Raw genomic sequence first — 26,559 nt, 5'->3', positions numbered from 1 at the left:
ATAGGCTGGGAGGTACGGGATACCGACTGCAACACGCTAAATGAGCCTCAGCGCGGCTAACTGCCCGATTTGCTGACGTTCTCGACTTGCCCGACCTCGACCTTCTCGCCTCCTCACCACCTCACCACTCACTCTTGAGTCTCATAATTCCGCCTTTTCCCTCCCCTCCCGAAGAAAACGATATTTGTCCCGGTTTCCGTTTTATTGAATCGCTCACTGTCTTCATTCATTACTTCCTTCCGGGCTCACATTCATCGCACCGCCGCCGCCTCTTTTTCTTTAGTGCCGCATCGGTTCAGACGCTGTCTGCCTGCGTTTGGGTCGCGATACTCTCAAGGTCCTCTTTCCTTCCGAGTCCTTTTGCTTTCGTCCGGGCTTATTCCCCCTCTGGGTCCCTTGTTTTGGAACTGGCTGGATACAAGCAAGGACTTGTGTTGCTCTGAGCCAGGTACGGTTCCGCCTTGAGGGGCAGCATCTTTCGAGGGGGCTCAGCGCTGAGAGTTGACGACAAAGTTGCCCATCCCTCCGGTTCTCAAGAGGAGTCATCAACCATACCAATAGCCTTCAACACGTCAGTCTCATTATACTTTAACGTTGCCAACGGTTGCAACGTCCGTCAACGGCCGAATGCTCAACTCTATACGCTTTCGCCAATCTCACCTCGAACGGACGGTTTGCCTCCCCCAGTCATCCCGGAGTGTACACGCCCTCGACCAACTTCCTACGTACCCTGAGTCCATGGAACTGTATTCCGCCAGCGATAACCCGTCACCTCTCCGACCGTCTATTGTGCTATAAAGAGCACCCGGTCTCGACAAGATGGCGTCCTCTCTCTTCTCTCGAAGAAAGCCTCGTCACAGACATCGATCTTCAGGACTCATCATCAATTCTTCCACCACCGAGAATCCCCCTGCCATACAAACCACACCTACACCCTCAACGCTTGGAGATTTCTCAAAGATCTTTGCTTCTCTTCATTCTGATAAGGCCGCCTTCACCACACCTACCTCTGCTGAGGACGACACTCGTCAGCCGCTCTTCTCCTCGTTTCAACAACATCTCTTGGATCCGAGCCCCTCTCCAAGCCCGCGTGTCCTCTTCTTCATTCCGGACCACGTCATCAGAGAAACGCTATCCTCACAGACATCCACGACAAGAAAGCTGAAAGCTGTTCAGGCGGGCAAGGCTCCCACCACCATCATGCCTTGTTCTTATTCCATGGCCGTTGCTGCCGGCCTCCCGCCTTCCCCGCCTCTTTCTGCCCATTCGGAGGATGGCATCACTTCTCCTATTCGGCTGGCCACTCAATCTCCCGCTTCATCTAATGGCTTGGATCTTGCCGGTGAACGTCTCCTGAAGAAACAACTCTTGGAAAGATCTCTGGCGATTGTCAGCGAGCCCTTGGAAGATCGTCTTTTTCAACAATTCGGAGCCCACGACTTTTGGGTCAAGTCTCAGTTTCAAATGCAGCACGGCAACGGCGTCTATCAGTTTTATGACGGCTCCAACATCACCGTCAGCTTTTACAACGCCGTGAAAAGGCTGCGCGGCCTTGGCAAGAATGATAAGCTGCCCGCCTTCTTCGACCTCCTCCAGTTCCAACATGTGCTGGAACGCCATCGGGTGGTCAAGCGGCGCTTCATCGCTGGATCGAGAAACGTGCAGGGCGCATTGCCGCGCTACCTTCTTGAAGCTCAACGGGCCAATTTCGAGACCAATGTCGTCTCTCGGGTGCCCAAGTTCCCCGAGACCTCTTTTGAGTCCGCGGGTGACTTGCGGGGAATACAGATGTGCGAGCAAGGCGTCGATGAGCTCGTCCATCTCGCCATGTCGGAGACCATCTTAGACAATCTTAGGGCTCCGGGCATCATGATCCTCGCCACTGGAGATGGCAATCCTGGCCAATACACCACGGGCGGATTCCCCGACTATGTTGAGAAGGCTTTGCTCGCGGGCTGGGTTGTCGAGGTTTACTCATTCTCCGAGAGTGCCCATCCTATCTGGAGCGACCCTGAGTTTATCAGCGATAAGCGCTGGAGAGGTCGCATGAGCTTCCACACTCTGGACAGCTTCATCCCCTACCTCATCGGTGCGGCCAGGGGTCGCGCCTGATTTTTCAATGGGAACGGTAAAGGAATAATGTGCATAAAATGTCTTTTTTCTGGAAAAGTCGGAATCATGACAGTCACGAGGGCGTTGGTGGGTTTTTCCTGTTCTTCGGTTTTAGATACCCGTCTCTCTCTGTCTCTACTTCTGTTTTGGCTGGTTCATCGCCCATCTCTCTTCTTACACACGCACAAACGAGCCTCGATCTATATATGGTGGCGTTTTGGATCCAGGAGGGCGCAGGCAGGCAGGGTTCAGAATATGGCTTCGGAACAGGAGCGACGACTGCAGCATGAGATTCTATTATAGACAAAAGGACATATCAATGACACTCGGGGCATACAATTTTTAGCCTCTCCACCCAAATGACAACTCGGTCTACATCATGCTTTACTCCTGTGAAGCCTCGTCGATTGATACCCGCCCACGTCCATAACACCCGAACATCGAGCACATACTCCACGACCCTGTCCTGGAGGGATGATGGGTACGCTTGGGGGTAGCCTCGTCCAGCGTGTTGTCGTCCCTCGCAGATAGCCATATAGCCAACCACCCATGGACTTTCTTCGCTCGGATGCCTAAATGCCTACTCCGTCACCGTCTGGTGGCTGAACTTTCCTCATCCCGCGGTAGGATGGTTTATCCAAGGTGAACTGCCGTCTACCCCTCTCCTAGAGACGAAAGCTTGTCAGTGGCCTTGTGATGATCACTGACTGGGATGTGGCTGAACAGGTAGAAACCGAACCCTCGACACGGAACTGAACACCCCCGAACTGTATAACAAATGCCATCAATTCACTCCTCGACAGCTTGATTTGCTCGGCGCGTGATCATGGTGCCGCATTTATCACACAGCAGCGCAGCAGTCTAAATAGGACAAAATACAATCCATGGGATATATTTTGTTCAGCTACATCTCGTTACGTGTAAATTGCCACAGATCTTAGCTGGTGGACCCCCCGCATCCCGGCGCCTTCTCCTCCACATCCCAAGCTTCTAAGACAGAGTCCTCTTGAAATCAACCCTCCCGGTTCCCGACGACCCTGAGAGAAGTAGGATGAGAGATGGATGGTTTGGGGAGGTGGGGTCTTTGAAAAAATAAAAGAGAGGTGTAGAAGTTAAAAATAAGTATAAACCAGCCGCTCCCAACAGCATCTCATAGTACTCCATTGCTTCTTTTTCTCGACCCAGCCCGCATTGTAAAGCCAACCATTTGCCAGTTTCCAAGGCAGGTTGTAAACCGTATCCACATATCCGTGATGTGAATCATTCCGCAGCAGTAAAGGACTGCTTTTCCCCACCCTGTGAAGAGGAGCCCAGAAGATGCCCATCCATACAAAATGATGTCGACATGGTAGCGAAAGCTGGTCAGTTCCGGCCGTAAATGAATAGCCGCAAGCCGCCTGCAACATGGTTCTTGGTGCTCCCTATCCATCCGAGAACGCCTCGTATGTTTTTTTAGATGGTAAATCAGTAAAGAAATTCGCCAGACCAATACGCTCCCTTACTGAAGTCGGCCCGAGGCAGTGGCAATTCCACCAACCATCGCCATTGGCGCGAAAAGAAGCGAAAGAAGCAAAGGTATAAGTGGTATCTCGAGGGATAAATGCGATCGAAGTGAGTATGTGAAAGGCGAGTCTTGGTGTGATGGAGAACACTTGCTTCAGTCGACAAACAGTCGGTCAGTCTCTGGTTATTCTCGTATGGACGTCATGCCACCGCCGCTGCCACCTTCGAGGAGAGGCTGGCTGGGAGGGGGCATGTTAGTGTGGCTTTTGGAGACGGAAACCGAAGTTGCGGGCGTTGCGTTGCCAGACGACCCGTCGCTGGGTCGAGCCGGCGTACTACTGCTCGCCTTAACTTCGTTCTGAAGCTGAGACGAGTGTACTGGTGAGTTCGATTTTTTGCTTTGTCCGTCGATGTTGGTGTTTCCACCCCCTCGGGATGAATTACGCGGCGAAACCCGACCAACCTATACCTCATTAACATCGTGGTCCTCCAGTCGATCTACTACAGAGGGCTCAGTGCTTCTCACCTGCTTCGCCCAGCGTAGGCCGCAGCTGTTGCACAGGTCTCTTTGACCGCTCGGCCCTCTGCGCCATTCGGGTGTGTTGCGCGTATGGCAGTTGGCACAGTCACGGACAACGTTGCCAACTCCCTTTCTCCGCTTTCTCTTTTTCTTGTTTGATAGTAAACCACCCAGTTCTTCGGCCAGAATCCTGTTAACCTTTTCCATCTGACGCAGTTCGAACTGCCAACTGGAGCACTTGGTCGTCCGAAGCTCGTCAAAGATGTTATCGTCTGAGGCCAGGGCTGCCTCCTGCGAGCCCGGTATCCCCTTGCCGCCTGGTACTGACATCGGGCCCGTCTTGGTCAAGTCAGTGTTCTGGGTGGGCTGGGTGTTTGGGATGGCTTGAGAGGTGGATTTAACGCTGCCAGGCGGTGTAGCTGCTGGTGCGATGGCCCTCGATGAAGCCTTGAGGAGCTTGGTCTGTGCGAGCAAAAACGTCGGTTTCTGGCCGTCTGCGGCGTCTCCGGGATACAGTATTGTTTGTGCTTGAAGGACTTGTCCTCTTCTGTTGTGAACCTCGTGCTTGCAGGTAACCATTTTACCCCGCCTAGCCTTCTCGATCGCTCGGCCAAACTCGGCACGACTCTCTCTGCGCATCAGCTCCTGCATGCTGGTGCCGATGAGGGTATCTGGCTGCAGATCGAGCAGAGATCGAATATTGGACGAGACGAACAGGAACATTCCCGAGACCGAGATCTTTGTCCACAACTCGCTGTCGCCGATGCCTCCGTGTGCTTCCAAGTCTCGCCGGCTCAGTGCAAAGACAGGCCTTTTTCTTCCCACCAGAATAATGCACTTCCGGCCCTTGCCGTGTTCAAAGAACAACGAGCCATGGCTTTCGAACCACGTGTAACCACTCTGTTTGCGTCTGATGCGGAAAACAATGTTGACGGAATTGCCAGCGGTGGCGTCCTTGAGCTCTCGAGTAACGGGAACAATGTCAGAGGGATGGCAAACGGTTGAGAGGGAGTTGCCGACCAACTCGGTGGCGTCGTATTCCAGGACCCTCTTGCAAGACGGGGAAAGATACAAAAAGAGCCCTTTGAGTGACAGGACGTGCACCACGTCATCAGTGTTCTCGAGCAGCATCTTGTCCCACGACTGTTTGTGCCAATCAGACACCACGCCCTTTGGGTTGAACTGTTGCAGCAGTGTGGACACATCGTCGACGCCGAGGGTTTGCCCATTCTCGGGCTCGACTGCGTTCACCGTCGGAGGCGTCCAGATATACTGGCCAATATCGCTGTGCTTGTAGTTGACTTTGACGCCGCCAGCCTCCTGACCTTGAGCGATAGCGTCCGGGCACTCCACAAGATCGATCTGGAATCCAACGAAGAAACGAACTTCGTTTGGGTCGTCCCAGGGAATGGGAATCATAGTCAAAAGGTTGAGAAAAGGTTTTCCGCCCTTGCGGTAGTTGATCAAGCTCTGCTGGACCTCGCGACCCTCGGCAATTTTCTTCTTCAGGTTGTAGACGGACGCGTCGTCGACAAATTCGCGCTTGGAGCCGGCCTCCACCTTGCCATCGGGGGCCTGAAGGAAGCGACAGTTTTGCCCGACAATCTCATGACGGCTGTATCCCGTCAAATTCTGGAAGTTGTCGGAGACATAAATGATGGGACAGTCGTTCAATGAGACGTCGCAAACGACGAAGGCGCAGGACATGTCCACGGCACCCAGATGGATTTCGGGATCTTTCCTCGTCGCCACGTACCATAGCGCCCGAAGCATGTCAAAGCCACTCTTGGAGTAGACGTTCTTCTCCTTGGACTCGGCGCGGGGAGTCTCTGGTCCCGCAGCCGGCGAGGTGTCGTCGGTCAGGGGGGCGGCGGCGACCTGGCTTGTGGGCATGGACGAAGACCGATTGTTGGAGGATTGTGATGAAGCCTGGCCCGAGTTACTCGACATCTCACGTGACAGTGAAGACGGCGTTGCCTGAGAAGGTCCGCTGGGGTTCGGGCGAAAGCTGACCGACTGGCTGTTGGCCCGGGACGAAGGGTCTCCCGATGGTTGATAATGTTGGCCCATGTTCACAGAGTCGCTGTCCCCATTGTTCATGTCCAGTGGGGGAGTGTCGAGGGCGCTTTGTGATACTGTTGCAGATGTTGTTTCATCGGCGCCCAAGTCCATAGTCAAGTCGTTGGAGTTTGTATTCAGAGGACTCGGGAATGCGTTGGTCATTGAGGTTTGGCCATACATATTCATGCTCGTTGTCGTAGGCATCGAATGAACCGACATGTTGGGGTAGTTTGGCGGCATCATGGAGCTCATCATGTCAGGTGAAAAAGTGGTGAAGGCGTTGGTCGGCGACATTTGCAGGCCGTCGTGAGCGGAGTATGCATCCATGGTGGCCGGTATCGATATATTCCCAGGCCCGCCGTTGCCCATGGCGCCCATGCTGTTCGACATGGTGTTGTCCACGCCCCCGTTCATGCCGTTGTCCATCCGGCCAGCCATATTGGTGAACTCACCGTTCATTGCCGGATTTTGGAAAGGGTAGTGGAGCATCTGGTTGTCGTCGGCGCCAAATTCCATCATGGACAGTCTCCTGGCGGGGCCGGCGTTCTGGGCGTTCTGGCCCGAGGGCATGTATGGCTGATTTATGCTACGACGGCGTTGAAGTTCGTGATGGTTGTCTCGAATAATGTCGTCGAGGGAATCGCCGGTGCCACGAGAGTCGCCGGTGGTACCCATCATGGACATTCCGTGAGCTTGGTTCATCTGCTGGTAAGCCTGGCCGCCTGGATGTCCTGTACCCTGTTGTTGGCGCTGCTGGCGCTGCTGCTGGGACTGTTGCGACAACTGTCGCTGTAGCTCCTGGGGAGTGAGCTGGGAATAAAAGGCCTCCATGGTGAGCGCATTTGTCTCGGAGAGGCTTTCTCGTCAAACCAAGGCCCAGGTCGGTTGGTCGGTTGTCTCTGGTGGGGTTTAGAAGTCTTCTAGTACGTCTGACGGTTCAGCTGTGCAATTTGCAGTTTGAGGTCTTCCAAGGCGTCGTCCTGGACGGTGCGAGCAGTGGATCCGTTCAGGGAAGGTATCGCGTCGCGGCCCTCGGTTTTGCCTGGTTCGAGGCAGGTGAAGTATCGAGCAAGACGGATGAAGAGGTTGGTTCGAGAATGCAAAAGTTGGTCTGCTGTGGCGAAAGGAGGCTGTAGCGAATGAATACTGCCCAGTATCGTATGGATTTGCGGTTCAATTCAGGGCGGCATGGAACGGTGCAGTCGTCGAGTCGAGCCGGGGCGGCGAGTGGGAAAACACGATGGCTTCGGCAGGCGATTTTGTGGGATCGTCTCGAGGAGTAGGCGATGGGCGTGTCGGCAAACGGGAGTGGTGGAAAGCCGTGGTAGGACGCAGATTGGGTTTCTTGCGGGGAGGAGTAGATTGATGGAGTTGCTGGAGATTCGGTGATTGTATCAGGCGTAGGCATACAGACCTTAGTACTGGGTAGTAGAAAAGGAGGGGAGGGGGAAAATTGGGGGCGGCGGCGGCGCGAATGTCCTAGGAAGGGGCTTAGGGCCGCTCGTCGTAACGCAGCGCATATATAATGTGCGCGGTGGGCCTTGGCTTGGTGTACCTTCTACCGAGAGGCAACTTGTGTGTTAGTGAACAGGTATAGAGATAAGTTCCTGGCGTTGCAGCGGACTTTCATGTTGGGCTTCGGTACTGACCTCCGAGGAATGGGAAGAAACACACAAGAAGAGCGGATGGGAGCAGAGCGAGCAAGAGGGGGCACGCGCACGCGCGAGAGAGACGGAGACTGGGGGGACGAGAAGAGGCCCGAAAGAGGAGCTTGGGCTGTAACATTCAAGAACAGTCACGCAGTGTGAGTGGGAGTGTTGCAGGGACAAGGAAGGAAGGACAGGCAAGGCATGCCCGGTGTGGCTTCTCCGGCACCCAACACCCCGCAAGTGGTTAAAAATTATCATGGGCATTCTTTGAATTTCGCCCGTCCGTCTTTTTTCTTCTTTTCTCCGTTCTTACTTTCAACCCCCTGTTTTCAGGCTGTTTCAATCGAGGTGGGTGTGCATTGGACCAGGCACTGTGAGTGGTTTACTGGGACAAGTGATACTCAATAGCGGTATAAACATCATCGAACATCTGGATGTATTCAGCTTATGCATTGTATGAAGAGGTCTACTGTCTCGTCGCACCGGATAACCACATGCTGAAGACCGGAATCGGATCGAAGCCCAGTTCTCTCTTTTTTCCTCTGCAGGCCAAACATCACTGGTGATAAGTATCTTTGAGCAAGAACAACCGCGCTGGGCGAAACACAGCTGCCTTCGTCGGAGCCCGGCCGCCTGTGTGTCCCATGTCGACGTTCCATTTAATGGTATTCTATGAATTATATGGCGTCACAGAAGCACACCCCTTAAGACGGTGGCATTCTTGCAGAGGGGCCCAGCGAACGGGTAGCTGCATGCTTCTCTACCCTAGTTGTCCCATCGCGCCCATATCTGCTGGACCCGAACGAGTGCCCAAGACCCAAGGCTCAGGGCGCAGACGGTCCCAAATAGCTGGAATGATGCACTCGGGACTGTCCGCGCAGTATCCGTACGTTTCGAGTGAGCGGTAGATTGCAGCTAGAGGCTGCGGAAGGGATGCGCAATGGTGGATTCAAGTGAACTAAGGCACCTCACCTAAGATAGGCCGAGAAGGAAGTTCAGCTAGGCACCTACCTGTAGCCATGGACCATGTACTCTGGAGGCGCTTTATGCGTCTGCCCTCTGTAGAGCTGAGATGAAGCGGGACTTCAACACTTCAGAGGTTTCTCGGCCTGTCCATAAGCCAAGGAGTGGACACCTCTGAATTGAGTGGTGTGTACTCTGTACCCTTGTGCAAGGTGGGCGAGCTGAGTGTTGAAACGCTTACCATCACAGCAGCTGGAAACGGGAGCAGTGCACTACTGCAGCTTGGTGTATGCCGAGCTGCGAGACGCGGGATGCACAAGTTGGGTCTGAGGAATCCGAGCAGCACGACATGCGACTGCTGTGGGTTAATGGTGTCATGAGCGACTGGCAGACTAGCAATTGACGATGATGACTGATGCGTGAGTGCGAGCGGAGGAGGCACATTTACTCGTACCCCCACTGATATCCTAAAGAAAAATATACGGCACTGACTGTCCGGCAGTACCTCGCGAGGCTTTGTGCATACATAGGTAGTACGGACAGAGAGGGCTTGGAGCACCGGAAAGTAGGTGCTGAGAAGTACCGGAAGTATGGTCTTCGAAAAGCTTCGCAGCCAAACTCCTCTGTAGCAGTCCGAACAGTTTCCTGTGCTTAGAATCTGCCCGACCAAAGCCAGAGACGCATTCTAATTCGAGTCCGTTGCTGTCGTTGTGCGCCTCGATAAACTTCCCGACGTTCGACAGGGGACTGGAGATTAAGTGGTTGATTTCTTCCCTTGCGGTCATGAAGCCCACTCGATGGGTAATCGTACAGGGAGCGTGGGGCTGCGGGCAGACAAAGCTAGCTTTCGCCTAAAGAAATCAATGTCGTCATATGTCTCGTCTCTCCCAATCACAGCCCATTTCATCATGCGTCCAAGCTCAGCAGGACGAACCGCCGGTGGCCGTGTACTTCACTAACATTTTCGCGAGAGAGTCCAGATTCGCCAGACGAGCGCAATCCCTCAACCCGATCCGCACTCCTGAGTGACTGAGGTTTTCCGCATCCGCCGCAGTGCTCCTATGGCAGCTGTCACCGCAGTCTTCCTACACAGCAAACGCCTTCGACTAACACCTGTTTTCCATTCCGCACAAAGTGCGCACATTCGCAGTCGCCGTGCCTGTGTTCCTCGCGATCTGCCCGTCGTCGTCCCGTTGGACTGATCGGTACTCATCTGATCATCTGACTCGCGGTATTATCGGCAGCCTTTCTTCTTGGCCGTTTAGCCTTCTCAGAGCTCCTACCAGCACGGCGGTACGATGGTATACCCCATCTTGCGTCAAGCTCTGACGCTCTGCGCCTTCAGTATTTCCGCCTCGACGAAGCCAACAGCAACCAACAGCCTATCAGACCCATGAACTCAATGCCTTGCTTGACCAAACACGTATCACACCCTCTTGCACAAAGAAAGGTGCCTCCGAGGCGTGTAGTCCCTCGCTTTCCCGTGCGCCAACAAGGCCAGCAGCCCTTCAATGCCATGTGACGAGCCAACGAGGACCCCGCATGAGGCAAAGATCGGCAGCTCGTTGCCCCCAAGTCTGTAGTCCGTCAGACCGTCCCCTACCGTTCTATACCGTTTCTGGCCATCAAAGAACTTGGCAATTGCTGCTGCTCGGCACATGCACGCATTTGCACCAGTAACATGAGACGGCAGCGACTCCGTCAGGCCTGGCTGTCCTGGCTTCCCACAGGCCGTCTATGGCAGGTTGTTAGAACAGAGCGAGGGAAACTGTGCCCTGAAGCTTAGAGGGTGCACCAACTCGCGTAACAGCCGCGTCGAGCCCCCGAGCCTCCCTGCCCTCCCAGAGGCATCGCGATGTAATGGGCAGAGAGTCAAGGGTGCCTTTCTGTGCGACAAACGGTTTCTGTCGAGGGATGATAACTTACGCGACACCCGCAACACATTCAGTATCGCATTCCTGTAACCGGTACGAGCTTTCCAGCACGCAAGCCGGTTCTCTAAAACGTGGACAGTGAAGACAACAACGGCCGGGGGGGGGGGGGGGGGGGGGGGGGGGGCGCAGAGACTCTGTCTCGGACTTCACTGGCCCAGTCAGGGCGGGCTCGTAGCGCTGAGGCAGTCGAGAGTAGGAGTAGGTAGACCTGTCAGACCGGGCAGCTGGTACAGCTGGGCAAGGAGAAGGAATGAACAGAATGTCGGTGGGTGATAATAAGAATGCCCCAAATGTGCATCGATAGGCGACATGGCAATTTCACTTGCCCATGTCCTTACGGATACCTACCTAGGTACCTACTTTTCGTCTCTGTCCCCCTTGGGTACCGCGATATCTCTCCTCCCTTTGCCGCCCAACCAATCAGTGACGCAACAATCAACCTAGCCCTACCTACCACCAGCTCTTCCGTTTCAACTAATCCCCTAGATTTCAACCGAGCCCATGAAATGTACTCTGGAAGAAAGTTCGCTGCGGAAGCGATGTGATATTATATTCCCCAAAACCTACGCCGCCGCCTTCTCACGCGTCCCAATGTTTTTTTATCACTACGTCATTCACTTCTGCAAGAATGCGGCCTTTCGGATCCGAACAGCCACGGCTCCGTCGAAGCCCTCGATGATGGTTGTTTACCTACCTTAATTATAAACGGAGGCTCTGTCCAGATACTGAGTGCTGCCAATGGGCCGCTAATGGGCATAAATACAACATGTTCGTGTCGGACATCGCCACCCGCCTAGTTCACGTTGCATGTGGTTCGAGAAACTTGTTGCCGGACTGAGAGTTACATCAGTCTCCTGTATGCCCTCTGCTGTCCAGCATCAAAGTACGCGCCCACTCACTGAACTGCCGCATCGGCAACTTCAGAGATCAGAATTTATCCTTTACCATCAACTTTCACTTTCATCCAACATTCCCTCGCCTAAAGGAAGCAAGGCAAGTCCGGCAGCTTGCAGGCATGGTTTCGATCAGCGACGGGTACCCGTCCGGCCCCAATGGTATCGCACAATTTCGCAAGCATGGGTCATCTCCCCAGAGATAGATCATATCTCATATGCATAGATTTCTATCTGCAAAAGCAAAACCACTCCTTTATATCATCAATCGGCATCATTGCTTTGGCGCCAGCGAGCAGGGAACCGGTGATAGCACAACAAAGGGGGTGACCAAAGCCGCCTTTCTGTCATCACCGTTACCTCTCGAGTCGTCTTCCCCATAACCCTTGCCGCCCAGCTTCGCCTATATCGGGACATGGCCCTGGTAAGGCAGCAGCTATCCAAGTCCAGTGATGTTCTGGTATGTCATGGGGGCCAGCTTTTGTCTCTTTCCGGTGCCTGTGGTATCATCAACTGTCTCTCCACCCTACCCCCACCTTGAATACGACACTCTTGCCAGGTCATCCCGGATTGGCGCCCGTTTTCCTTTTGAAGCTTTCTACTCATTGCTCGACACTCAAGAGAAGTACGAAGTAATTGTTCGTTGAGACTCGGGCGAGAACTGCTGCAGAAGAGGTGTGGGGTCTACACCCGCCTGGGACAGGAGGGCCTTGATGGCGCCTACCACGCGGCTTGCCGTCTGTCCTTGGAGGGTGTCTGCCTCTAGAGCCTGGGCAGTGAGTACGAAAACCTTGCCGGCCTGGTTGACAACAGCGGGATGTTGCCTAGACATTCAAACGTCAGCTACGATTCTTGTTTTGCGCCGTGGTCGGTTCACTCACTTGTCAATCAGCTCTGCCAGGTAGGCATAGGCGTAAGGCGCCGCCTCCTCGTCGTTGGTCACCGGCAGTGTCTCGATCCACTGCGCGACAATGTTATTGGGGTCCTGCACTGAACCGGCGTTGTAGTGAAGGATCTTGGCAATGGCAGCACAGGCGTTCTCGGTCGCGTACACGTTATCCTCGCTCCGCGCGTCGGGCACTTGCGTGACTTGGAAGAGGAAAGGCATGGCGCCGCCAAGGAACTGTGCCCAGGGAAGTCCGCCACGGTGTGCGGCCACACCAATGCCGTAGGCAGCGGCTTGTCGGATGGCGGGCGACGAATCTCTGCAGCCGTCGACCAAAGGCTGGGTGATGAGGTTGGCATACTTTTGGCTCTCCAGGCCGCAGTACTCGAGGACGTCGTCCATGATGCACAGACCCCACTGACGCTGTGTGGGATCGTCCGACTTGAGGAAACCCTCGTATGTGGGAAGCAGGCGCTCCCAAGACGGAAGAAAAGCGGCGCCGTGATTCTTGAAGATGGCGTGGAACGCCTTGTTCATGTCGGACAGGAGAGTCTGGTCATCTTCGATAGCCAGCAGGACGTCCTCGGCCTCGTCTTCCACGTCCTCGGCCGCAACACCCTCCTTATCTTCGAGACGTTGGGCAACACGGTCTTTGTAGTCCTCGATGGCAGAGTGAACCGAATCGATGAAGCGGGAGAGGTGCTCGGTTGAGAGACACTCCTTTCCAACGACTTCGACAGACTCGTAGAAGCACTGGTACATCTCGGCAAGGGTGTCGATGGCAGGCTCCGCCGTCAACACCTCGAGAAGTTTGTCTACAGTCGCCGCCCACAGTCCGTTGAGCTCGTTCGAAGGACTTCCGTAGGTCTTCTTGTATGAGCTGAGGAGCTGCGGTACCAGCTTGGCCGAGATGAATCTGACGGGGTCGTGGAAAAAGAAGGCCAGACCAGGGAGAGCAATCTTCTCCATAATCTCAGCCACGTAAGGGGCAAAGCTTCCCTCAAGAACCTGAGCGTAAACAACCAGGAGCTCGATGGCCATGTTCTTGTCTTCCATGGTGCTGGTTCGGATACCGATCATCTTGCCCTTGAGTGGGACGAGCTCCCAGCCATCTTCCTGCTGGATTTGTTCGACCTGTTCATCGTCGTCGAGAAGCTGGATATCGGCCTTTGCGCTGGCGAGCTCGAGAAGAGGCGGCATGACATTAGGTAGGAATGGAAGAAACTCCTGGCCGAGCACTCTACACATGCGACCCCAGCAGTGCATCAGGTACTGAGCCTGCGGGTCATCGGGGTCCGTGATGTTCTGCTGGATGGAGGCAAGCAGCTGAACAAGAGTCATGGCATCTTGCCCAAGTCTTTCCTTGCCAACCGCCAAGGCAATCAGAGTAGCACACTCCATGGCCTTGGCGCGGAGGAGGCGGAACTCCTTGTCGTTCTCCCTCTGAAGAACGCTGACCAATAGAGGCATCAAAGTGTCGTAGTACTTGGAAAATGCAGCCTCGGCAGCGTCAGCAATGGTTGCAATGGTCGACAAGGCCTGCTCTTGGACATATCGCTTCTCGTTCTGCAGCAACTGGAAGAGGTGAGAAAGGAGCTCGTCAAGGTAGGGTTCCAAGATTGACTTCTCAGCCTCCTCGCAGAAGTTGACTAGGGCGGCGGCAGCGTGCGACTTGACACGAGCCTCGGGAGACTCGAGAACAGGAATGATAGCCGTGAGCACGCGGTCGTAGTAGTCGGTCTGCATCTTGGGCGCAAAGTCCGTGCTCATCTGGCCTAGTGCGTTACAACCAGCCCAACGCACACGAGGGTGCGGGTCCTTCAACGCAGGAACAACAAGATCAAGGACCTGGCTGAGTTCACCGATCATGAGCTCCCGGCAGCCTTCAGATATAGCAGAGATGGCCATGAGGGCAGCGTGTCTGTCCCTCCATGCCATCGAGGTCATCATGCGGGGAAGCCAGTTGAAGGTCGGCGCCAGAATGGTCTGACCTCCGAGTTTGTTGGCAAGTCTGTCCATGCACTGCTCGCCGGCAACGTGATTCTGATCACTTTCCTCCTGATCAAGCTGGATGCATGTCAGTATCCACACCAAGATCACCAAGCGCAGGAAGGCCACTCACATCGTCAGACGCCAGCCATTCGGCGGCATCGTCGTCGTCCTCGCCAAGATCAGTCATGAGACTAAGACATTGGGTGATCATGTCGTTGGTGTAAGTGGCATCCTTCCGGCAAACGGAGGGCGCGTAGTCGGCGAACGTGGCCATCAACTCGAGCGCGTTCTGGCGACAGAGGTTGTCGAGTTCCTTGTCCTGGATTACAGACACGCTGAATTGGACAAGGTTGTGGAAAAGGGGCTTGAACATCTTGGGCGCCGTCTCGGCCATGTCGATGAGGGCGACAAGGGCACTGCTAAGGTCCTCGGAGTCGTGGCTGTCCTTGATAGGCGGCAGAATATTGAGGACATCTGGAATCAGAGGATAGTACTTGGGCTGGACCTTCTTTCCCAAGCTCCTGAAGAAGGCTGCGAAGGCCTCCATGGCGGCCAGGCGCACCTTGTTGCAAGTCAGCCGGTTTGTAGCCAATAGGTCCTCTTTCTGGTTCGACCTACCTGCACGGAATCATCTTTAAAGCCCTTCTGGAATGCCTGAATAACGGTGTCTTCATGCTGCTTCTCGATGATCCCCGGGGTCGTGGCGAAGACGCGGAAAGCAGTTTCGCGCTTCTCGGCGTCGGGAGCAATGCTGAGCTGGAAAAGGCCGCCTAGCAGCTCGGGCCAAGAATCGTCTGCCATGGCGTCAGATTCAAGGTTTCGGAGGAGGGTATGAGAGATGGAATGTGGGCATCGGGGAAGACGTACTGTTCTCAGTGTATTGTCTCGCGACCTCGGCGACGGCGTCACTGATTTTATTGCGCACGGCACGCTGAAAATCGCCTCCGAGGCTCTCGAGAAGCTTCTGTCGAATGGCGGCAGCCTGGTCCTGGGACAAGGACAAGAACATGTCGACGAGCTCGCCGCGCTCATTCTTGCGGCTCTTGGAGGCGATTCTTCGGAAAATGACGGCGGCAAAGGATCGTATCTGAAAGGCGGTAAAACGGTGGTTAGCGCCAGGTTGCGATAAGAAAGACGAAGGGGGGCGGAAGTCGAGGAGAGAAGCGTACCGAAGCATCGGAGGCAACTTGAATTTGCTCTGCCAGGCCCATCAACAAAACCTCGGGTCTGTTGGCGGTCCAGTTGTTCTGGAGGTGGTCTTCGGCTTGGGTTCGGACGGAGTTGTCCGGGGACTGCAGAGCTTGCAGCAGCTGGGACAGCTCGGCGTGGACGTCTGGTGGAAGGACAGACATGGTCGCGACTGAGACGGTGTGTCGGTCGTGGTCGAGTCGGGGGTTTTGCGGTTTTTGTTGTAATTACCAACCCCAATACAGTCGGGGCGGTGGGAGGTCGTCGAGAACACGAAAGAAGGCTGAGTTTAGGTAGGGTGACGCGGGGAGAGGCGGATAAGGGTCGGCGTGTTTTGTTCTGAGGGGTACTTTTTTATTACCCTTTTCGGTACCTAGCCCAATTGTCTTTCGTTATTGATCTTGCTCGGTGCGCCAAAGTAAGCGAACGCGTATCGGACGATAGGGAGGAACACAGGTAAATGCAGTCTGTCTACTGGGAGCAGCGACTGGTCGCAGTGAGCATGATATGCTTCGGGAGAGGGCGATGGTGGGGGGAGGGATGTTGCAGAGGGAGGAGGAAGAGGGAAGAAAAACAAAGGAACTTGCAGGAGTCAAAAAGTGAGGCAGCAAGCCCACGATGGTGAGGGACTGGGGTCTTGTCGTGGAGGGGAAAGCAAAAAAATGACAATAATTTTTGGTAGGTTTTTGGCGGGGCTGTTGCTGGAGGTGGGTTCCCGCGTCCTCTGTCTGTCTGCCGTTCGCCTTCTGCGCTGGTGCTGTTGGTGCTGCTGCTGCTGCTGCTAATGCTGTTCCTGGCCGTTGCACTGGCTGGTCTGCCCCCGTCCGTCGTGGTCCGTGGTCCGTGGAGGGGTTCCATAGGCGGTGCGTGTGCCGCTGCTCCTTGGCGGTTTGTCTGGAATTGTTAGTGTCTGGGGCTTTTGACTGGCCGTTGTGGCATGTGAATGTTGATCTCCACCACGGATAGTTTGATATTTGGCTGGCTAGGTATCTACTACGTACTATTTGACCCAAGCTGCTCTACTGCTAGATGATACACCGTGATCCTAACATCTACCTCTTTGGATGCAAGGCGAGCACATCAGCCGCCTCGCCTCCCGTCTTCCGGCGGTTTTCATCAGGCATCACCAATCAAGAGAAGTCGAGACGTATCTGACTCTCCTGCGGATATGTTCCCGGTTCCTGAGGTTATGTCTCGCATGCGGCGTCTTTCTTATCGTCAGGTTGCTTGCCACGACACGCCAGAGGCGTACCACGCACAGATGCCAACCACCAAAAGCCCATCTGCCATCAACCGCGCTAAAAAAAAAGAAAAAAAAAAAAAAAAAAAAAAAAAGCCGAATCAACCATCAAATCTCCAGTGGTCAAATTAGATCATTCCGTCGGAGTTTCAATGGCCCATTAACCCAGAAAAGGGATGGAAGGGATAAATGAGGAAACTCGTAAAGAACGAAAAAGAAAACAGTGTGAGAAAAAGGAAAATCTCAATGACAAGCTCCACTATGCAAATGTTACAATGCATGAAGACAAGAGCCTCGCCGGGCAAGGAGCTCCCCATCAAAGATCCCTTGCAGTCTTGCTGAAGCTCCATACCCTGGGCACCGGCCTGAAGCCAAATCCCAGACAAAGCATTTTGTTGTTTCCCCTGCTCGATCTTCCGTCCTCCCTGACCTTGAGACGCGTTTTTCAATCAAGGGACACACACACAGCAGACACAGCAAACTCAACGGGCAGAAATAGCCGGCGAGGCTGCAAACCCCTGGGCTCTGCCCGGCTAGATACGAGGTGCAATATCTGCTTTTGATATAGCTCCAGGTAAGGGAAAACGAAGTCATTTAGCTATAGGATCCTGCAAAATTCGGGCATACATACAGAGTACAATGTTCGCAATGAAACGACACCACTCGCTCATTTAAGGTTCGAAAATGGGCTAATCAAATGAGTGCCGGTGCTTGCTGCCGGTCAACGGCGAGGCGTCGATCAGGACAAATCCTTCGTCGACCTATCGAGCTAAGTAACTACATAGACAGTCTATGCAGCAATACGGGATACTTGCAGTCAGTGGGAAGGAGGGTGCACCATCTGGTCGGGGAAGAAAAAGAGAGCGGAGACAGCGGGGAGAAAGAACCAATCAGGGCCTTGAGCTGTCAAATGAGGGGTAAGGTATCCTTACGGACCTAGGTATTGAGCAGCCTGTCCGTCATTCCCGGCACCCCTCCTCCTCCCCTCCCTTCACCTCTTAGCTCCAATACAGGCAGGCTATGTTGGTGGCATCGGCGACATATCAACGCTCTGGTATGACCAATACCACGAGTTTGGCCCTCCTCTTGATGCTGCTCCTTTGCAACCACGGGGTACCTCTCAGCGCCCTCGGTACCCACCCACCGTCCCCCTTTCTGCCCCAGGTCTGTCGTTGCGGTTTGGGTTGATATCGTTTAAGAGTTCACTTTCGACCCTTGATAACTGATTCAGCCCCCTGTTCCGTCCTTTTTGTTCCATCATCCAGGCATCGAGACCTCTGGCCGCTCTATTAGCTTTCCTCTGCACGAGTCGAGGCAACTACCGGCCAATGACAGCATTGCCCGCGGCACACCGAGGTTGTTCAGAAGCCCATGCCACCATATTCGCATCCCCTGCCGCCGTCACCGGAGCCCCTCAATTGCGATCCATAGCATTCCGTCTACGTAAGGCGGTTCAGCTGCAGTGCCCTCTGCTCTGTTCTGGGCAGCCGTGCCTCTCGGGCGCAATCAGCCGACCGTCGACCTCTTCCATGCTTGGCACCTCGCCAACATCTATCTATCCACTCAGCCACCACCATATTCCAGCACGGACAAGTGACCCAACGAAGCAAGGGCCGATTGAAGGACGAAACAGAACTGGCCGCTTTTGCAAGGAGTTGTAGCAAGAAGACTACAGACGCACAAGCAAGGAACGGCCACGCCTCATCCTGTCTTTATCAGACTGCTCCGACGAAGCCAACACGGGTCTAGGCTGAAGGAACACCACCGAATAGAACAATGGAAGCAACAGCAGCGACCGGATCGCACAACGACGAAGCCATCGCCACTTCGCCTCCTGTAGTCCCTCAGCGAACTCCTTCCCAGACGAGCCTGCACAAGACAACCCATGTCCATGCACACCGCCAGAGCTTCGCCGAGAACCTGAGGAACGCGCCTGGCTCCCCTCGCGCCCAGCGTCACCCTTCCTTCACCCAATCTGCTGTCCAGGAGCTCCTTAACCATCCACCTGCTGCTAGTAAGCATGCAAACCCGCGCTTCGCCGGCCGCGACTGGCGTGATGTTTCTGTCAACGAACTCGTCGCCCAGGATGACTTCAAATGGGCCACCCTCGACACTAGCGTCGAAGAAGCATCCATGGTATGTGGCTCAACGTCTGTGCAGTTCTTTGTGGACTCTTTCTGACACTTCGCCAGACCCTGGTCAAGCATAGCCCGTCGAACGTCGTCCTCATCCGAGAAAACGACACAGCCAAGATCGCCGTCTCGACCTTCGACTATAATGACCTCAACACCTATCTGCTGATCGTTGTCGGGCTAGCAAAGCCAGAAGAGGAGCAGGTCCCGCTCTACGACGAGATCGTGAACAAGGCTCGCGATGGCGCCCGCATTGCCCTGCGTGATATTCAGCCCCTTTGCCGCAAAGAGTCGCTTATTACTCTGCCCTTCGACGAGACATTGGAACGGGCCATTGAAGTGTTCGGCAGTGGTATCCATCGCGTGCTAGTCACCAGCCCAACGGGCGACGTGATCGGTATTCTCAGTCAGCTGAAGGTCATCGAATTCTTCTGGAACGAAGGCATCAACTTTCCTGCCATTGATAGACTGTACCCCGTGACCTTGAGAGACCTCGGCATTGGAACACAGCAGATTGTTGCTGTCAAGTAAGAAAACAAGAAGAAAAGGCTGGCTTTGCGGGGCCATGGCTAACATTTTGCAGCTCGGACAGCTCCTTGGGAGACGCGCTGGCATTGATGAACGCCGAGGGTCTGACGAGCGTTGCTGTCATCGACAACGGCAATAATGTCGTAGGAAACATCTCCACTGTAGACGTCAAGCACCTGACCAACGCCGCCGACGCACCTCTGCTACAATCGTCCTGCATGCACTTCATCTCCGTCATCCTCAGCGAGCGCGGCGTCGAACACGGCCGCGACTCGTTCCCTGTTTTCTACGTGAACCCATACTCAACGTTGGCGCACACCGTTGCGAAGCTGGTGGCCACCCAGTCTCACCGTATGTGGGTTGTCGAATCGGCATCCCCGTCCCCGTCCGCACCTGCGACTCCTTTGCTCGCCCCGACACCGTCAACGGTGCTGGTGCCAGGATCTGGCTCGGCGCCGCAGTCGCCTCTTCCTACACAGACACACACCGCCGTGCCTGCTGCAGCCATGCCTGGCGCTCATCTCTCCGGTCGTTTGACCGCTGTGATTTCGTTGACGGATATCCTCAACATGTTTGCAAAGTCGTCGGGACTACGACCTTCGGATCCGGGTGAACAGCGTGCGCGCCGTCGCAGAAGCTCGAGCAGCTCCATGCGCCCCAGTCTTGATTCGTCCAGAGCAAGCCTTGATCTGCGTCGGTAAACAAGTATTGACTAGTCTAAGGAGCTTCATGATGACTGGCGTTGCTCGTAGGTTCGTCGCATGGGTGTTTACGTTGACAGAAGCATGGTTTTGCCAAAGTATATGCTTTTTCCTTATTAGACAGATGGCTGGAACTTTAGATCAAAGTCCGGATCAGGGAGGCAGGCCATCAATCAATGGCACCCCCTCAATACATGTGATCCATAGTGGTACCATCATACCGTTCACTCGTGACACATGGGATGAAACTTTGTAGCATGACGGTTGTACTCTTGGGAGCAACTGCTTGAACCACTTTTCTTGAACGGGTTGTTTGTAGGGGGGGGGGGGCAGGAATGATCCTAATTGGGCATGTATGCAATTGTTGTTTTGCGGTCGTCTATGCGGCACAGTTCTCTTTTCAGTGGCTAGTAGCAAGTCACTTCGCTTCGTTGCTCATACGACGAATAGAGAGGGGTGGGAAGGCAACCCAAAAGCATGCCTCAAATCTAAACTAACCCGAAGCCATGTTTCCATGCATTCTCTGCCTCTTTGTTCCACACGGTCCTAGTTTAGACGATCAAGTGGACGCAGACACGTTGTCTTCTTGAATGTGCTTACCCTCTCACTTGCCGTCATCGTTCCCTGGCGCGACGAGACTGTGCGCGAGGTGAAGGCGTGAAGGCAGCGTTACTCCCCTGGCGTTGCTTGATTTCCTCGTCGACCTTTTCCCAGGGTAATGGCAATTGAAGCACACATTATTGAGTTCCAGATGGTCCATGGCCACGATGGTGTTTCAGTTGTGTTCAAACGCACAAGTGACGACAAGCGTGGTGTTGAGTTCTCCGTCCACGAAACGGCTCAATTTATGAAGTCATTATTAAACGAAACACCTGGGCATCACCATACCGCGTAGTCGGAGAGAGGGGAGAGGCCCTGGGCAACGACGAGGCTGGCGAAGAGAGAAAAGGCGTGTATCTTGAGTTGCATGTCAGTTAGTGAGCAAAATATTGCCGGTTGATGGGCTGTGATGTATGTTGTGTCTTTGTATGGATCTGTGAGCTAGCGTCTTGTAATCGAAGGGGGTAATCAAGACATCTGGAAACATTGACGACTTTTTATCAACTTCTAGCCCTACGCACTCTCTGCCAGCTTACTTTTACCCCTTATCCTTCCAAGATCTTGACATAATCTCCTACCCAGAAAACAGCAAGAATTCCTGACACTAATCAAGCCCAGCCCTTTCTTTCTTCTTTTTTCTTCTGTTTCCCTTAGAAAGATACGTTTGCTGGGTAGTACAAACACCTTATTGGGTTGTTGGGACATTGGTGACATACGCTTGCTAGAGCTAGCATCTATCGACCTAGTCATGGAGATCTCAGTCGCTCACCCACTTACTAAGTTCCGTTGTCTGTTTTGATGACACTTTTGGCTGAAGGGGAGGCTACTGCAGCTCAACCAAAATAATATCAAGAACGGTGCGTGGAAATCATGTTCGTGCGAAATCAGTCCCACACTGTCTTTCGGCACTGTTATTAAAACTTTCACCTGTCGGGATCTTATTTAGAGGTCATCTCACTTGCTAAATCCTACCTTGTCGCTTAAGCTCACCTCAGCCCAACCTTGATTAAAGAAATCCCCTTTTATCCGCACTCAAAACTCGCCTCCAAGCACTTTTGTTTGTTCGAGTCCACAACCAAAAACAAGGGGAAGGGGAAGGAGACCACACATCCACAATGGCCGCCGCCGCCGCCGCATCCCAGGAATTTAACGCCTTTTACCTTCAGCGAACGACCCAGGAATTCGCCGAAGACCTCGACAAGGTCCGCGAGGCCGACGACTTCAAAGCTGACTCGGTGCCCTTCCTCGTTCACGCCCTGCAGCAGGGAACCGCGCTTTACTCGGCCCGTGACCAGGAGCGCGTTGCTAGACCTGCCGCTGTTACCCCTGCTTCTACCACAGCCGTGGCCGCGGAGGATGAGGATGTGGAAATGACGGAGACAGCGACTGGGAGAATTGAGAAGGGGGAGAAGGAGCCCACGGGCGGCAAGAAGGAGAAGAAGGACAAGACCAAAAACAGGAAGAGGACATCCGGTTGAGTTCCACCGGGTCTCATCATTTGAGTCCGCGAATCGAGGACAGGCTCCGCACCGGGAGCTTCTCAGTGCATTCTTTGGCGAGAATGAGTCCGGATCGGAGAGCTTCAGAAAACTGCACTCTGGTCATAAGATGACCTCGGTTTAGTGGACGGGGGTCGAGAGACGACGTGGTAGATTCCTGGGGGAGCTACAGCCATAAGCTTATCGTCGCGACTTTCGAAACAATGAAGAGCCGAAGAGATCCGACGACGAAAGGAGCTACCTATCATTGAAACAAGCGGCTGCGCAAGGCTATGAGAGGTCCCGAGGGTTGGGTGCTCTTCAAGCGCAGGTCCCAGTCACATTTCGTCGATCACAACCAGAGCCAAAGGCGAGGGCAAAGAGACGATCGACAGGTTTTTGGCGAGGCAACGAGAAACCATGGTCATGGGCGTAAAGAAACAAAGTAATAAAAACGCTCTTATCGCCAAATCTATATCCACTCTGTTCCATGCGGCTAAGTACTTTGGAAAAAAAAAAATTCGTCATTAAAACGGCCTTCCAACAGTCGTTAGATGGAGTTATAAGGGTATTAATCTCCATCGGTAATTAATGTTAGGGACTCGCGAAAGAAACCGCGCCCCCGTTTGGTGCCGGCAATGCCGCGTATCGCCTTCGTTTCTCGTGCCTTCATGACTGCGCCGTTCCCATAACGTTCTCTACACACGAACCTACGTACTACCTCGTCGCATTATCGGAGATACCCAACAAGCTGGGAATCGCTCTCCTTACGACTCTCGTTCAGACATGCCGGTACATCAACCGCCCGGCCTCGTTGCGGACCGCCCAGCCCTTGATGGCCAGAACGATTATCTCCCAGGCCATTAAGAGCCCAACGAGACCCATAGTCACCGTGTACATGAACATTGCATCCAGGTTATAGTGTTCCATGCCCTGGACGGTGTCGCTGGCCTACCTAGTAATGAGACGTTGATCGAGATGTCACATGTAGCGGGGGTGAAACTCACACTGGCCATGAAGATGATACCTCCGGATATCAGGCCAAAAGCAGCGAGAAGTTCGGTAGGGGGCCGGGATGGCAAGACCGAAGTGGGTGGCTTCAGATACATGATGACATAGGTGAAGCCACGGGCGAAAGAAGCACCGGTGAGCAGGTTGCCCCATTGCTTGTGAACCATGCTCGAAGTCATCGAGTGTTGCGTATGCGAGCTCATCATGAAGCCCAGGAGAAGAATCACTAACGCCGGGATAGGGTTGATAGAGAAGCTGTATTGTCTCGGCGGCTGGAGCATGTTCCGCTCCTCGTCGTCGTAGCTTTGCTCAGGGGCGACCACAGTGGCGTCGATGACCGAGGTATTCAGGAAATCTCGAACGCGACTCGACTCAATGAGCATGCCGACCTGTTTGCCCGGATTAGCCCAGTTTCCCGAAACGCAACTTGGCCAAGTCAGAAGCGTACCAATCCACCACCAATGAACAGCACGGTGATAGAGATGTGCTCCAGATCCTGCGCGCTGTATTCCCCTCCCCAGTTGCCGAGGTGCTCGAGAAAGATGTTTGTCGAGCCGTAAACAAAGATGAGGGCGCTCTCGACAAACTCGGCCGAAGGCCGCCGCTTACTGTCGTTACGCTTCGGCCGAACGTTCCACGCCTGCCGAGAGACAGCAGTCAGTAAACCGGGTCCGCCCACAGCCATGGCCGACGACAACTGAGTAGACCGCAAACAAGGCGCAAACTCACCCATCCTATTTCGCCGAAGCTGCCAGTCCAGCGGCCCAAAGTCAATAGACCAAGCCAGAAGAAAATGCCGCCCTTGACCCAATGCGCCAGACCGCTGAAGATGCCGTTGCCCTCCTGGCGCAAGTCAGCCTTGGGTTCCACCAGTGTTTTCAGGTTCTTGTCACTTACGAAGAAACGCCCGTACGCTACGATGCCCAGACACAACGTGATGGAGCCTAAAGGCAGAACGATCCTGTCAACAAGGTTGTAGATATACAACAGACCCTTCCACACACGCAACGAAATCTTGGCTGCGACCTTGGCAAGGATCGTGTTCGCCTTCTTCTGGTTGCCACTGCTGCTCGGCATGGGCATGGAAGGGCCGTCCTCATGATCTTGATCATCCTCAATAAACTCTTTCTGATGATCGCCCGAAATGCGCGGGGATGCTTCGTTGGACGACAAGGAGCGGGAGTGGCTTCGCAACGACTCTGTACAAGGCTCGGTGCCCTGGCCGCTGTCATTGGAGAGGCGGTACTCGCTGGCGAACGGTGACCCGTGGATACGGTGGTGCTCGGCCATGGCGGCGGTGGAAATGGGGATGAAGGACTGGCACTCGTTATGATCGTACGCTCCACGGGATTCGCCCTTCAAGGCGCCGGCAGCCATTCCCAGTAGGCCAATCAGGACCTGCACCGAAACGATCCAGGTCACCAGCCAGCCCAGCTTGTGATGCGCGTTGTTGGGATATAGATCGGGGGTGGCGGCGTTGTAAACCGCCCCCAAAAGCACGCCGAGAGCATTCACGGCGAGGAAGACAAACTGAAGTGCAAGCGTATACCTCGACCGTGCGATTGAGAGCATAACAGCTGCGAGTGGCGTGTAAGTCGTTGCGGCAATCTCGGCATCTTGGCAAGCTTACCAACTGGAAGCACAAAGACCCAGGCGAGCACCATTGTGCCAATATGCGCGTACATGAGTCCCGCATGGTCGGCGAGGGCAAAGTATGTGGGCGGGTAACTGTCGGTATCGGGCTTGTTGGGCTCGTCTGCGCCGTGGGATGTATCCATATCCATATTCATGACGTTTGCACCATTTTCTTGAGCACTATGGGCAAGAGCCAGTGGCACGACGCCCAATGCCACAACAGCGAAAAACTGCTTGATTACTAGGTTCATCTGGGGCCTTTTCGAGACCGAGAATTGCCAAATAAGGATGTTGCTGTTGTGGTGCACGGTGAACGTTGACTAGCGACCAATTCGAAGAGAAATGACTTTTCTGCAACTCTACAGGCAGAAAAAGAAAAGGAGGGAGGGTGAAGTTCATGATGTCCCGGCACCCAGCGAGTGCTGGATACATATGGTCATCGGCGAGTGGAGGGCTCCAACAGAAAAGATTGGAAGCTGCGCTGGCGTCAGCCATGAGCGCGGAGGCCGAGAGATGTCCTTTGCAACCGAGATGCTTGGAGTGGTACAAGGCCACGACGAGAGGGTACGTCAAGGACAGCTCCGTGGAGGCGAGGCCCCGGCGTGTACCCGGAGGTTCCTGACCCAAAAAAACAAAACAAAAAAGAGAAAAAAAAAAGAGTGCACATGTCACTGCGAATCAAGGTGAGGGCAAGAAAGTAGGTGTAGTAGGGTCGCGTGGAGATGGGAGAGCCAACCATAATGGCGCAAGATGCTGAACCCGAGAGTTCCGAAAGGGAGTCAGTCATCCACGCGTGATATGCAAAGAAAGGAAAGGTCCGCCAAGGGAGTGAGTCAAAAGGCGCAGCAAGCAGACGAGAGCTTCATTCCTCAAGATTCCTCAATCGATTATGTTCTTTCCCTACCTGTTATGGAGCATGCATCGCAGATCCCGATGGACACACTGTGTGGTGTACATGTACTGCATAAGTACATCATCTCTCTAACTTCCTACCTAGGTGCAGCTATGTATACCTTAATCTAAGGCTGCAGCTGTGGCAGCGGCTGTGACGCCATCGGACCCTGTGACATTTTAAATGGAAGAGGGGGGATATTCGAAAGACCAGTGCGGCGCAATTAGAATTGGTACTGTAACCAGCACCCCCGTCTCGGCATCACTCTTTTTCACCTCTCTTTCTCACCCACCCTCAAAACACTGCAACTGTTTTACACCGGCAAATGTGCGCTGGATCATGCATAAGTAAGAGAACGATCTAGCCACCGGAGTCGAATTACTTTGACAGCCCTGACGGCTGCCTGATGGAGAGAGAGCACATGATAGACCAGCACAAAGAGGGAAACTTCGTCGCATTTGTAGATACCCAAATCAACGTTGCCCTGTCCATGTGGAAATCTCACCACAATACTTACTTGGGACGGTTCTTCATTCCGTCCATGTGCTTCTAGCGCTTCCTCCAGCCTACAACCTCCACCGTCTACCTCCCCATGTAGTCATAGGAGGGCGCGAGTTAAGGAAGGTGCAAGGATTCTGTAA

General features: G+C 54.1%; 7 protein-coding genes across 7 annotated transcripts; 3 read left to right on the top strand and 4 right to left on the bottom strand.

Annotated features, from left to right (window-relative positions):
* Nucleotides 1-101: 101 nt before the first annotated feature.
* On the top strand, nt 102-2,466 carry CDEST_10184 (uncharacterized protein). The gene has a single exon (XM_062926342.1). The coding sequence runs from the start codon at nt 820-822 to the stop codon at nt 2,110-2,112; it is 1,293 nt and encodes a 430-aa protein (XP_062782393.1). The 5' UTR covers nt 102-819; the 3' UTR covers nt 2,113-2,466.
* A 560-nt stretch (nt 2,467-3,026) lies between these two features.
* Nucleotides 3,027-3,518, bottom strand: CDEST_10183 (uncharacterized protein; the record flags this gene model as incomplete). The annotated part of the gene is made up of 2 exons (XM_062926341.1): nt 3,027-3,194; nt 3,243-3,518. The coding sequence occupies 2 exons, from the start codon at nt 3,516-3,518 to the stop codon at nt 3,027-3,029; spliced, it is 444 nt and encodes a 147-aa protein (XP_062782392.1).
* Nucleotides 3,519-3,650: 132 nt separating this feature from the next.
* Nucleotides 3,651-8,164, bottom strand: CDEST_10182 (Putative PAS domain, Zinc finger, GATA-type, Zinc finger, NHR/GATA-type, PAS domain superfamily). Its single transcript, XM_062926340.1, has 2 exons — nt 4,142-8,164; nt 3,651-4,078 (listed from the first exon to the last, which is right to left on the bottom strand). Exons 1-2 carry the CDS (start codon nt 7,025-7,027, stop codon nt 3,800-3,802), a joined length of 3,165 nt encoding a protein of 1,054 aa, XP_062782391.1. The 5' UTR covers nt 7,028-8,164; the 3' UTR covers nt 3,651-3,799.
* Nucleotides 8,165-11,833: 3,669 nt separating this feature from the next.
* On the bottom strand, nt 11,834-16,344 carry CDEST_10181 (Putative importin-beta domain, armadillo-like helical, TOG domain, importin beta family). Its single transcript, XM_062926339.1, has 6 exons — nt 15,683-16,344; nt 15,381-15,600; nt 15,132-15,307; nt 14,644-15,075; nt 12,517-14,588; nt 11,834-12,459 (listed from the first exon to the last, which is right to left on the bottom strand). The coding sequence occupies exons 1-6, from the start codon at nt 15,863-15,865 to the stop codon at nt 12,252-12,254; spliced, it is 3,291 nt and encodes a 1,096-aa protein (XP_062782390.1). The 5' UTR covers nt 15,866-16,344; the 3' UTR covers nt 11,834-12,251.
* A 1,601-nt stretch (nt 16,345-17,945) lies between these two features.
* On the top strand, nt 17,946-20,917 carry CDEST_10180 (Putative CBS domain-containing protein). Its single transcript, XM_062926338.1, has 3 exons — nt 17,946-19,077; nt 19,134-19,600; nt 19,657-20,917. Exons 1-3 carry the CDS (start codon nt 18,718-18,720, stop codon nt 20,300-20,302), a joined length of 1,473 nt encoding a protein of 490 aa, XP_062782389.1. The 5' UTR covers nt 17,946-18,717; the 3' UTR covers nt 20,303-20,917.
* A 951-nt stretch (nt 20,918-21,868) lies between these two features.
* CDEST_10179 (Putative ribosome-assembly protein) lies at nt 21,869-22,456 on the top strand. The gene has a single exon (XM_062926337.1). It carries the CDS (start codon nt 22,018-22,020, stop codon nt 22,378-22,380), a length of 363 nt encoding a protein of 120 aa, XP_062782388.1. The 5' UTR covers nt 21,869-22,017; the 3' UTR covers nt 22,381-22,456.
* Nucleotide 22,457: 1 nt separating this feature from the next.
* Nucleotides 22,458-25,384, bottom strand: CDEST_10178 (Putative protein YTP1). The gene is made up of 6 exons (XM_062926336.1): nt 25,022-25,384; nt 24,289-24,968; nt 24,121-24,234; nt 23,840-24,031; nt 23,388-23,780; nt 22,458-23,331 (listed from the first exon to the last, which is right to left on the bottom strand). Exons 1-6 carry the CDS (start codon nt 25,275-25,277, stop codon nt 23,161-23,163), a joined length of 1,806 nt encoding a protein of 601 aa, XP_062782387.1. The 5' UTR covers nt 25,278-25,384; the 3' UTR covers nt 22,458-23,160.
* Nucleotides 25,385-26,559: the final 1,175 nt, after the last annotated feature.

Source organism: Colletotrichum destructivum, chromosome 6 (assembly GCF_034447905.1).
Source record: "Colletotrichum destructivum chromosome 6, complete sequence".
Classification (NCBI taxonomy): Eukaryota; Fungi; Ascomycota; class Sordariomycetes; order Glomerellales; family Glomerellaceae; genus Colletotrichum; species Colletotrichum destructivum.
Note: the sequence above shows the minus strand (reverse complement) of the source record. Positions and strands in the feature narration are given on the sequence as shown.